Consider the following 13,140-nt stretch of genomic DNA (forward strand, 5'->3'; position numbering starts at 1 on the left):
GCATCGTCTGTGGACCTATTGGGGCGGTATGCAAATTGAAGTAGGTGACAGGTAGGGTGGAGGTGGAGGTGATATGATCCTTGACTAGTCTCTCAAAGCACTTCATGATGACAGAAGTGAGTGCTATGGGGCGATAGTAATTTAGTTCAGTTACCTTGGCATTCTTGGAAACGGGAACAATGGTGGCCATCTTGAAGCATTTGGGGACAGCAGACTGGGATAGGGAGAGTTTGAATATGTCTGTAAACACACCAGCCAGCTGGTCTGCATGTGCTCTGAGGACGTGGCTAGGGATGCCTTCTGGGCCGGCAGCCTTGCGAGAGGATTGTCGGGGTAGGTTCCTTGTTCCTTGTCAATCATTTGCTTATTGGTAAAATCAGCAGTCAGACAATATCTTCTTTAAGTAAATCAATCAAACCTTTATAAATGCAATTGCAAACAGAAGTTGGCAATGGAAACACAGCACGTATGTTACAGAGTAAGTTCTGCAAAATTAAACAGGTCAAAGTTGCTTTAATATACTTGCAATCAACCCCTAGTGATGTAACTGCCTACGTCAACACCTTCTACTCATGAGACCAAGCCCACGTATATACAGTTATACAAACTTGCAGGAGAAAACAATAGTCCAGTGTTTTCTAAGGGCTCAGCAGTAATGTTCCATTCCCGTGTGGCTTACAGTGGTGTGTCTGACTTGTCTCTTATCTATTTGCTCCCCTGCAAGTGTCTGTGTCAATGTATATATTTTAGCCGTGAGGCGCTTTCTCACAGACATCCTGTTTAGACAGCAATGGCTCACACATCTGCTCAGACCATTTCTATAAGAGGCAGAGACTAGAAAAGTACTGTGGAACAGTATTAAACCTTATAATGCATATATATATTGCTAATCTGTGGTCCAGGACCCTATAAATGTAGTGGGGGAGGGTCTTATAGCCCTTATCCTTCTATTAATACAACATAAGCATAATCAATTATTATAATACATCAATCATTTGGTGCCGCACCTATCATGACCCCAAGGTGAAGGTTAACACGTTTAAATGTTTTACTCACTGATAAATTCATAGAAATGTTATAAATATTCTGGAATTCTAAATATAATACTAAATTATGAAATACAAATGTACTAGTAGTAGTATGTTAACTATTTATGAATTGATTCTTATCCATAAAAGTTTTTATAAAGTGTTTAAGATTAATTTCCATGAGCGTTCTGCAGCTTATCAATAAAATACACTTTGGTCAGCAATCAATTCTTGTGAGAATAATTTTTCCAACTCAACACTCATAAAGATGTAATAACACTGATGAAAACTAACCAAGTGCTTCAGGACAAGTTGTCTACAGAAATAAAGGAGCTTAAAATCAAGAAAATCAACCAAGACAAAAAAGACAAGGCGAGGACAAAGTCTACTTCTGGAGAAACCCTGACAAAAGAGGTCCTGATCCTCCTCTCCATGACAGACGCATGAGGGAAGCCGCTTCCTTCTATCCACTCCCGTCTGACCAACGCTCTACAACCAGCGCCTCATCCGCTTCCAGTGCCAGTTTTTTATCCAACGAGAGACTGGGCCGACGGAAGGGCGGAGGTGGTCGCGGGCACGCGCACCGACGAGATGCCGCACCCGACGGGGTAAGAAGAAACTACCACCAGAGGCAGAACCCACGGGACTGAGTGTCTTTGATTTATCAAGCAAGATATTGAGCGCTGCCCATGTCTCCTTGCAAAGGACACGCTCTATTATTGAATCTCTTGATCCTCTCCCTGATAATACTTTGTTAGTTACTTTTGATGTTGAGTCGTAATACACAAATATTCCACATGAGGGCGGTATTGAAGCTATGGAACATTTTCTTCTGCAACGTGACCCTAATGAACTACCTTCCAGTGCATGCATTATAACATTGGCTGATACCCTACTTAAAGTCTCAGAGCAAGTGACGTAACTGATTGAAATGCTACTAGCGCGTACCCGCTAACTAGCTAGCCATTTCACATCCGTTACACTTATACCCTGATGAAGACAGCTTATCTGTCGAAACGTTGGATATTAGGTTATTCAGTTATTGCATCTGAGCTCCTAGAGTGTGCGGCTCTCCTTTCATTTTTCAAGTGTTCTATTCCGCTAGTCAGCACCTCGCCTAAATGGGTGTTTCTTTCGCCTCTAGTAATAACACATGATAACACACAATAAATATTGACAAAAAAGAATTTATTTTTCAAAAAATAATCTCAAGAATCCCGGCCATGAACAAAGCATAGTGTATAGTTTTCAAATTGCTGCAAACAACATTCATGCCCCGATTGTTCTTTTCCTTCTTCGGAAGTGTGTGTGAGTGTGTGTTTCCATGGAAGACGAGCATTACTGTTAGTCCAGTATTGGGGATTCGCATTGCTCAGGAAAGGAACAGGGCTTCAGTGGATTGTGTCATTATAGACATTGTCGTTGTCATTCATATCTGTAAGGCGGTCAGGAAAGGGGTTAAAACGTCTTGCGCTTTTCCTACTTAGCATATACACTGTGTATACAAAACATGTCTAGGAATTCGGGCCGACCAGGACAATGACGTTGTAGTCTCTCCACTAGCTTGACTTACAGTAATACTTCCTGCGTAGCACCCTTTCAAGAAACCAGAGTAAAATGTTCAAACATAACATACCGTTGGATATGATCGACATCGTCATAAACATCATCCCCTTCTCTGAAAATGAATATTGAAAACCGTATTTACCAGAATATTATGACACAGTTGTCAACAGCAAAATATAATACCAGTGACTGAATACCAGGGATTCTGGATTCATAATCTACCGATAATTGTGTTAAATAAATATATAAGAAACTTACGCTTGAAGAAGAACCCTGGGCACATATCCATCTGTGAGAGAAAGAAAATGAGGCAACAATTAGAATAATGACACATGCTAGAAAAATGTATCAAAACAGATAATTTTCTAGAATCTCTTATTGATTATTAGACTGTACTACAGACAAAAGGGGAAACCTTTTAGATAGTTACCAGTATCTTTGGCTGTACTACGAACATACATAGCCCAATAGCCTAATCAGATATAAAACTGACTTTTACAGACTTGTCACTGGAAGGTGATGTATTCACATACATTTCCCCTGCTTGTTGCGACACAGGACTTTTTTGTCACTGGTGACTTGAATGACCTCCAGGATCTCTCCTTGAACCACAGCTAGATCCGTCCCTCCTGTCTTCTTAATGCTTGCGTTCGGGTCAACCATCATGCTGTGTAACACCAAAATCGGTCCCTCAAACTGACAGAACAAGATAAAAGTTCTGTTGACTTCTTTTTTTTATATGACTTGGTAATGTCATATGACATGACATCGTTGTGTAGGCTAATAGTGAGTATTCAAGCTTTTCAGGGCGTGCACATGAATTGCGGCAAAAAGCAATTTTCAACAGTTTCTTGAAGATTCGCAAGAAGAGCAAAATATGTACCTTAAACTTTTTTCTAAATTCCTTTTCGTCTTTCTCCAGCATCTTTCTCATTATTGGATCTAGACTGGAACATAAAGACACACATCCTTTTGTGTGATCACAAAAAGTTGTTTTTGTCCTATTTCAGTAGCCAACTTTATTTCTTATTTCTTATTTGTAGCCATTAGCAACTACTTTATTTATATTCAGTGCAATGCATGCTTTATGCAACAGACATACAAGCTAAACTGTATACAAACTTTCATTTTCATGTTTTAAGTAAACATACAGGCCAAATGTGGCAAGCTATCAAAGCAACACCACACTCAGAAAAAACACAGACTGAGAAAGTAGTCATCTCTCTGTCTGTCTGTCTGTCTGTCTGTCTGTCTGTCTGTCTGTGTGTGTGTGTGTGTGTGTGTGTGTGAGAGAGAGAGAGTGTGAGAGAGAGTGAGAGTGAGAGTGAGAGAGAGAGTGAGAGAGAGTGAGAGAGAGTGAGAGAGAGTGAGAGAGAGAGTGAGATAGTGAGAGAGAGAGAGAGAGAGTGAGTGAGTGTGTGAGTGAGGGTGAGTGAGTGAGAGATAGAGAGTGAGAGAAAGAGAGAGAGAGTGAGACAGAGAGAGAGAGTGAGAGAGTGAGTGAGAGAAGGAGAGAGTGAGTGGGTGAGTGAGTGGGAGAGAGAGTGAGTGAGTGAGTGAGTGAGTGAGAGAGAGTGAGAGAGTGAGAGTGAGAGTGTGAGAGTGAGAGAGAGAGAGAGAGAGAAAGAGAGAGAGAGAGGGGGGGAGAGAGAGAGAGAGAGTTTGCATATTTGTGTGTGGGAGAGCTACCTGTTCATGTTTTCTGAGGAGTCAACATCATAATAGATGTCATTGTCTTCAAAAGGGACGGGAGGTAGTGGTGGTGGCAGTGAGGGGTCAGGCGCTTTGGACAGTTTGAGTTTACATTTCACTTCCTCATTATCCACATCCACACATGTGCTAATGATGTAACCATCTGCAAAGCAACACTTCATTACTGTCTTTTGGTAGCTTTAGGTACACAAAATGGGTGGTTTTCAGAATTGTCACAGCACATATCGAACTAGTATAAAATATGGAACAAATATGGGCTGTTTAGTTCTATGGAATTAAATAGTGTTTTACTCACAGGTGCCAGTCAGTGTGCGGGCCAGCCACCTGCCCTCGGGGTTGTTCTTAACCTGTATGATCTCCACTCTGTTTCCCTGCCGAACACTTAGATCGTGCTTTCCCCCCTGCCAGTCGTGTCGAACCGTGCCCATGTGAAGGACCTCTATGTCCCCAGTCCCCAGCTGTGGAAGGGTAAAAGTAAATACATACAGAGGGTTGTAAAGTGCTGTTTCTAGCCTACAGAGATGAATGAGATCTCTGTTCTGCATGTGTGATTACATTACTGTATTTCCATATTAAGCAAAAATACTCATAATAACAGGTGTTTTCCTTAAGAGATTATCCAAAACTCTGAAACGTGTTTTGATATTCATATGTAGCAAGTGAGTTATGACAGAGAGGTTACTGTTTTGGGGGATTTCCCAAAGTGGGTGGTTAGCGCATGGAAATGTAGTGTATCACCTTAAATTTCTTTCTGTATTTGTTGTCCCTTTCCAGTGTTTTCTTTTGATTTCTCTTCTCCTGCTCTTGCTGCCACCTCAACTCTTTCTGTTTCTTCTTATCAGAACTTGTGTTTTTCACCTCCTGTTCATTGCCTCTGAGATTTCAAAAGACAAGAGACATGAGTGGTCAGTAATACTATTTGCAGTGGACAGCTCTTTCGCCCATATAAACATATTATAACAGATATGGGACTATTCAAATGTTTTCCATTAGCCTTGTGATATGGGTTGTTACAAGTGTGCTATGACAGGCATTGCAATGTCTACTTGTAAGACAAGCATAAACCCAATATATTTTAACTCAACATACAATATGTAGTTGTATTGCTATACTATACTTACTTATAGACGTCACTTCCATCGCTCCTCTGCAGCCAGGAATAAAAAGATAGATTCAAGGTAAATGTCATGAAAAGCATGTTTTTCAAGAACAGTATTTCAGAAGTAATTCAGAAGCAGTGTTCTGCATTAATGCTCACTGATGGTAAACATAGAAGGTTCCCACAGAATGTTCTTACCTCATCTACTTGTGAAGAACTATTGTCATTCCAGGAGTCTGTGGGTGAAATAGCAGAAAAGACCATTGATGACATGCATGAACAAGTGATAAACATGTAAAATACATGCATTATGGAATGATGGATTGAGATACAGTATGTGTATATTACACAAGCGTTGACGTAAATCATACATTCATGTCAACTCAAGTCATCATGATTCAGCACTAAATTCACAATAGCTAGTGAATCTCTTGCATGTGTTCATGGTTAAATAGCAGGTATTTTCAGTCATACCACTCATGTCCCAGCTCCCTGGGTGATTTAGGGGTGGGGGAGGCGGTTTCACATCAAGGCCTACATCATCATATTCCCCCTGGTCGTCCTCGAAATTTCTAACGAGAACAGAGGGAATAATACATCAAGTGGAAAATGTACCTTTTTCAGTGTTCCTGTACAGTAACCATTTGCCTACATAGTAATGAAAAAAAAAACGCCAAAATATAAGAACAACTTCCCAATCTTGGTTCATACTATCACTTTAACACTCGACACTTGACATTTCAAGTGAGCACACTCACACCGGGGTACACTGCCGTGGAAGGCTGCTGGGCTTGGTTGGAAGTCTTGGGGCGCCAGAGGGACTGGCTAGCCCTGGGAGAGACTGACTACTGCCACCTGAGGAGAACAGAAACAACCTGCACTGTAGGTTTACAGTAGGTCTGAAATTAATTCAATATTAACCAATTTATTACAGGGCAGTGTTCTGCAGCGGCAGTCTGAGCACTTCTTTTCATCATTCATTTCTTACAGAATATAAGACAATAAAAACATTTTAGAGCGAGACATGTAGAGGCTTTAACTGGTAACCAGATAAGGCACACAGCATACTTGACCTTGATAGGTTGTAAATGAACAGATGACTTGCCTGTGCTACTATGCTGCTTACAGTAAGTGCATACATGTGTTCAGTCAGTTTTCCCCTTTTACACTTGTAATGGAGGGGGTGCTTTTTCATTGGAAATCAAGCTGCTTACCGTCAGTCTTCCTTAACCCTGGTCGCCCTGCGAGGTGTGGTGCCCTGGTGTCTCTCTGATGGGCCTGCAGGTTGATGTGAGGGGGCCGTCTGGGTTTTATGGGGCTGGGAGCCTCAGGGGGCAGGGCCCTTCTCAAGGGGGTCACCCCTGTCAGATTTCTCTGGCTGGGCAGGGAGGGGGTCGTCGGCTTGGTAGGGCCGGGGTGTACTCCCTTATGCTTCAGCATCATGTTCTGCAGGAGCTCCCCAGTGACTCTCACCCTGCCTTGTTGGTCTATGTTTGTCGGTGAGGGTGCTGGTCGGGGCAGCTCCTTGGCGGCTCTGTGGGGGCGGTGTGATGGTGGAAGGTGGGGGGCGGACATGCCCTCCAGTTCAGCCCTTACATGTCGTGGTGGTAGCCTCTGAAGGTCCGGGGAGTAGCTTGATCCAGGAAGTGGTGGTGTGGGAACCATAAGCATGAGTTTATTTCGGACCCCTCCATTTGCTGTAACACTGACGTCTGCCAACCACGGGCCTCCTCTCCCAAATCCTCGCAGTGGAGGTTTTGGAGAAGTGCTGTCTCGACTACCTGCCATGTCAGCCTTGGCATGGAACCTGGCCCTCAATGCACGAACATCCACACTCTCCCCCTGACAGAGATGTAGCAAGGTGAGAATGGAGCTGCTTAGTTTGTAAGCAGGAAGTTAGCATTTTTTATTTTTTTATTTTTTTTATTTTTTTCCGTCATTTAGCAGACGCTCTTATCCAGAGCGACTTACAGTAGTGCATACATTTTATTACATTTTACATACTGAGACAAGGATATCCCTACCGGCCAATCCCTCCCTAACCCCTAACCCGGAACACGCTATGCCAATTGTGCGTCGCCCCACAGACCTCCCGGTTGCGGGCGGCTGCGACAGAGCCTGGGCGCGAACCCAGAGACTCTGGTGGCGCAGCTAGCACTGCGATGCAGTGCCCTAGACCACTGCGCCACCCGGGAGGCCAGTGCATAATAACAATAACAGAGCAACAACCCCCACACACCTCTCTTTCTTCACACACCCATTCCATAGAATCATTCAAATCATCTAAACACTACAGGTCTACTGACATTTAACATGTCATGTTTTAAGTTCCTCGACGTACACATCACGGACAAACTGAATTGGTCCACCCACACAGACAGCGTTGTGAAGAAGGCGCAGCAGCCTCAGGAGGCTGAAGAAATTCGGCTTGTCACCAAAAGCACTCACTAACTTCTACAGATGCACAATTGAGAGCATCAAGTCGGGCTGTATCACCGCCTGGTACGGCAACTGCTCCGCCCACAACCGTAAGGCTCTCCAGAGGGTAGTGAGGTCTGCACAACGCTAGCATTTAGTGGCTGCTGCCAACATACTGACTCAACTCCAGCCACTTTAATAATGGGAATTGATGGAAATTTATGTAAAAATATATCACTAGCCACTTTAAACAATGCCACTTAATATAATGTTTACATACCCTACAATACTCATCTCATATGTATATACTGTACTCTATATCATCTACTGCATCTTGCCATCTTTATGTAATACATGCATCACTAGCCACTTTAAACTATGCCACTTTATGTTTATATACCCTACATTACTCATCTCATATGTATATACTGTACTCTATACCATCTACTGCATCTTGCCTATGCCGTTCTGTACCATCACTCATTCACATATCTTTATGTACATATTCTTTATCCCTTTACACTTGTGTGTATACGGTAGTAGTTGTGGAATTGTTAGGTTAGATTACTCGTTGGTTATTACTGCATTGTCGGAACTAGAAGCACAAGCATTTCGCTACACTCACATTAACATCTGCTAACCATGTGTATGTGACAAATAAAATTTGATTTGATTTGATTATGTGCACCCAAACCACATGTCACATGCAAGCCAGAGTACCATATAACCAGTAAGGGCAGATGTTCTGAGATGGAGGTCATGGCACAACTATCAAGTGTAGGTCAGATTGTCACGGACAATGCACTTGTATGATCAATGTTACCTCTGAAAAAATTGGGAGGTCTTTGCTGATATAAGGGTTAAAAGAATGAAACAATGAAGAGATGCAGGAAGTAACTACAACCACACACCTATGAACCTCAAGTATCCCTCTGCAGTGGTTGCCATAGAAATGGCAGTCGCAGTCATAAGTGGGCCAATGAGGTGCATGTTTTGCTATTGATATTTTTATTGGGACACGCAAAGGAAATAAGAAAGACCTGTCTCTGTACCACAACAGACGGAGCCTTCCTGGCATTGTTCTCGAGCTCTTGCTTACTCAAAACAGAACCGCATGCCCTTTGACAGTTGCATTGCCTCTCAATAGAACATTCCAAAATTGTCTGAAAGAGTTCACGAGTTATATTATTAACATATAGGCGTAGTTTGTGTATGGCATAGGTGTATAAAGGCTAAAGCAAAATTGGTTACCAAATAATAAAAACCTGATTAAACAAATATCTAATTAAATAGGAGATCTAATTAAATTGTGCACACCTGGAAAACATCTGGCAACCACCTACACTTCATCACTGCTCTGATTACTCTCCCTTCAAATAGCCCTCAGTAGCCTCTGTCGTTAGGCAGTATTGGTCTTGGTTACGTTCAGTACGCTGCTCCTGTTTTATATGATCTTCATGTTTATTATTATTAAACTCACCTTCTGCACCTGCTTCCTGACTCCCTGTGTATACATTACAGAATACTGCCTCACGAAAATATGGAAGCAGCAGAGTTAAGGATATCTCCCAGATGGTCGACGTATAGGAACACCTACTCCGGCAACACCATGACCAGCTAGCTCAACTGGGTACGGTAATAGATGAGGTCCTCCATGTTCTCCACCACCTTTGACAACACCCGAGAGGATTCAGCTCCAACTAGCAGAGGACCCTCTACACCGATTCGTCCCAGCAAGCCAGTCCCCCAGCTCATCCAGCAGTCCGCCCAGGTCAGCGATGCCCTATTGTTTCTCCCGGACAAATATGACGGGACTTCCTACTCCAGTGCTATCTTTATTTCGCCCATCAGACAGGAGCCCCCACCACCGAGAGGTCCAAGGTTGCCACAGTATGCCCTCACCTTCCGCACCTGCATCCTGACTCCCTGCGTATACGTTACAAGAACACTGAGTGTAAATAATTAACTGGTGATATCAATGATTCCTCTCATCACTGACTGAACCACTATTTTCTACACAGATAAATAACAACCAATCAAATGGCTTGAGTACAAATTGAAATGTTCCACTTAATTAAGTCATTTACAAACTGTAAAGCAGATTATTTCCACACTACATCCTGATGATCAATTTATAGTGGACATTATTTTTGTTCTTTAGCTACCTAAATCTAGAATAATTATATTCTAACCTGCCACATTGTTTGTAAGTTGGATTTGTTAACTGAATCAGAGAACAGTGAAATGAATCATGGCCCATCTAAACAAGTGATGATTGTATCGCAGAGTAGGCAGCATGTGAAAGTCACTCTTTGTCTTTACCGTACAGCAGTGGTCACCAACCTTTTCTGAGTCAAGATCCTAAGTCAAAATGCAAGCAGAGATCTACCACTCAGATTTCTTTCAAACATGAAACTAAGCCTATGCAACATTAACCAATTAAAAACAATTCTGTAGCAATGAGGTTTATGCCCAATACACAGTGGCGACCCATCATTCAGGGCAATACCCCACCTGTTTTGAGCCCCACCTGTTTAGCTCCAAAAATAAAACAATAACAGTGAAAAAACATTTTCTTTTGCAGTTTTTGCATGTTATTTTTGGCATTAATACGTGCCACATCAGTTTGCAAACAATGTAAAAAATAATAATTGAGTTAATAAAGCTGCATTGCTTTCTTGAGTAAGTCAGCTCCAAAATGCAGGTGTTTAAGCCTAGCTCAGTGCTTTCTGTGGTGGTGGGGCAGCTAGCGGAAAATACAGCGCGTAGGGGTTGGTAATGTTCTCTAGTTGCACCGTGATTGGCTCAGTGTTCTGTCACTCATTGGGACTCTACGTCACCGCAGAATCTACGGGGAGAGCTCGAAAATTCAAGCACCTTGGGTCCTACCATAGAGTTACATTAGAAATGCCCATCCAAGAAGGCTCAAAGTCATTGGCCACAGATAAAATGACGTCAAATCACGTTATAGCTACCATAGCTTTGATTGGACCGATCATGTCAACATCATACTTTCAAAATCTTAGCTAACAAGTTAGACAAGCAGTCATCAGGTGGACCCTCTACACCGAATCACGTCGACAAATCCTTTTCAATCCTTGTCATATGAAGAGAAATTATAGAGAAAACGTAGTGGTGCTCATCGGCCATTGGACATAAAATCACACAACAAGTTGGAAATCGCAAATTTAACAATGAGTGCTTTGGAAGGAATCAGTGGCTAACTCCAAGCGTTACAAAGCAATCACTAGACTGCTATTCAGTGGAGTGGGTGTGTGGTCCATTCTCACCTGTCTTGAAAGCACCATAAATCTCGAGAATGTCAGACTTTGATGAGAAAGTCTGATGACAAAATTTGCCCACAAGGACCGCCGCGCCACCTTCCTGTTCAAGTGGGCACAAGGTGAGTCCAAAATTGTCTTCTATGCTGCTGCATAAATTATGTAATATGCCAGGGAGATACAGTTGAAGTCGGAAGTTTACATACACGTTAGCCAAATACATTTAAACTCAGTTTTTCACACTTCCTGACATTTAATCCTAGTAAAAATTCCCTGTCTTAGGTCAGTTAGGATCACCACTTTATTTTAAGAATGTGAAAGGTCAGAATTATAGAAGAGATTATGATTTATTTCAGCTTTTATTTCTTTCATTACATTCCCAGGAGGTCAGAAGTTTACATACACTCAATTAGTATTTGGTAGCATTGCCTTTAAATTGTTTAACTTGGGTCAAACGTTTTGGTTAGTCTTCCACAACTGTCCCACAATAAGTTGGATGAATTTTGGCCCATTCCTCCTAACAGAGCTGGTGTAACTGAGTCAGGTTTGTAGGCCTCCTTGCTCGCACACACTTTTTCAGTTCTGCCCACAAATTGTCTATAGGTTTGAGGTCAGGTCTTTGTGATGGCCACTCCAATACTTTGACTTTGTTGTCCTTAACCCATTTTGCCACAACTTTGGAAGTATGCATGGAGTCATTGTTCATTTGGAAGACCCATTTGCGACCAAGCTTTATCTTCCTGACTGATGTCATGAGATGTTGCGTCAATATATCCACATAATTTCCCTTCCTGATGATGCCATTTATTTTGTGAAGTGCACCAGTCCCTCCTGCAGCAAAGCATCCCCACAACATGATGCTGCCACCCCCATGCTTCACGGTTGGGATTGTGTTCTTCGGCTTGCAAGCCTCCCCTTTTATCCTCCAAACATAACGATGGTCATTATGTCCAAACAGTTTTATTTTTCTTTCATTAGACCAGAGGACATTTCCCTAAAAAGTACGATCTTTGTCCCCATGTGCAGTTGCAAACCGTAGTCTGACTTTTTATGGCAGTTTTGGAGCAGTGGCTTCTTCCTTGCTGAGCAGCCGTTCAGGTTATGTCGATATAGGACTCGTTTTACTGTGGATATAGATACTTTTGTACCTGTTTCCTCCAGCATCTTCACAAGGTCCTTTGCTGTTGTTCTGGGATTGATTTGCACTTTTCGCACCAAAGTACGTTCATCTCTCTGAGACAGAACACGTCTCCTTCCTGAGCGGTATGACGGCTGCATGGTCCCATGGTGTTTATACTTGCGTACTATTGTTTGTACAGATGAGTTTGAAGGTAGGCCTTGAAATACATCCACAGGTACACCTCCAATTGACTCAAATTATGTGTTAGCCTATCAGAAGCCTCTAAAGCCATGACATAATTTTCTGGAATTTTCCAAGCTGTTTAAAGGCACAGTCAACTTAGTGTATGTAAACTTCTGACCCATTGGAATTGTGATACAGTGAGTTATAAGTGAAATAATCTGTCTGTAAACAATTGTTGGAAAAATGACTTGTCATGCACAAAGTAGATGTCCTAACCGACTTGCCAAAACTATAGTTTGTTAACAAGAAATTTGTGGAGTGGTTGAAAAACGAGTATTAATGACTCCAACCTAAGTGTATGTAAACTTCCGACTTCAACTGTATGTATACTGTAGCTAAGAAATTCATACTAAGTGTATGTTGTGTAGTAAACTGTTAGTAGCCCATGTGCCTCACCCTAATAATTTAGTCACTTTCCCCCTACTGTTCTGACTTGGTGGTGCACATGTAGCCTATAGCCTCTTTTAGAGAAATGTCATCATCGAATATTGTAAGAGCTTTCATTGTCTGCTTATATGCCCACATTATTTATCCTACGGTTCTGACTTGGTGTACAGGGAGAATATGTAAGAACGGCCCAAGTTCTGAATTCAAATTTCAAAAGTGCTGAATAAATAGTTATATTGACTACGTCCGTTGTAGCTCGCTCATTAATGTCTTAATCGAAATTAC

General features: G+C 42.1%; 1 protein-coding gene across 1 annotated transcript; it reads right to left on the bottom strand.

Moving 5' to 3' along the window:
- Positions 1-2,195: 2,195 nt before the first annotated feature.
- Positions 2,196-9,741, bottom strand: LOC129869333 (FYN-binding protein 1-like). Its single transcript, XM_055943671.1, has 14 exons — positions 9,727-9,741; positions 6,621-7,248; positions 6,165-6,261; positions 5,881-5,978; positions 5,605-5,642; positions 5,429-5,454; positions 5,046-5,181; positions 4,603-4,765; positions 4,284-4,449; positions 3,478-3,541; positions 3,128-3,290; positions 2,853-2,883; positions 2,665-2,706; positions 2,196-2,463 (listed from the first exon to the last, which is right to left on the bottom strand). Exons 1-14 carry the CDS (start codon positions 9,739-9,741, stop codon positions 2,454-2,456), a joined length of 1,677 nt encoding a protein of 558 aa, XP_055799646.1. The 3' UTR covers positions 2,196-2,453.
- Between the last annotated feature and the right edge of the window lie 3,399 nt (positions 9,742-13,140).

Source organism: Salvelinus fontinalis, chromosome 14 (assembly GCF_029448725.1).
Source record: "Salvelinus fontinalis isolate EN_2023a chromosome 14, ASM2944872v1, whole genome shotgun sequence".
Lineage (NCBI taxonomy): Eukaryota > Metazoa > Chordata > Actinopteri > Salmoniformes > Salmonidae > Salvelinus > Salvelinus fontinalis.

What these genes read in the sequence shown, in the direction of transcription:
- LOC129869333 (XM_055943671.1), bottom strand. An exon ending in AGGGTTAAGGAAGACTGACG is followed by an intron (nt 6,262 to 6,620) that starts GTAAGCAGCTTG and finishes TGTTCTCCTCAG; the next exon opens with GTGGCAGTAGTCAGTCTCTC. An exon ending in CCCAGGGTTCTTCTTCAAGC is followed by an intron (nt 2,707 to 2,852) that starts GTAAGTTTCTTA and finishes ATTCATTTTCAG; the next exon opens with AGAAGGGGATGATGTTTATG.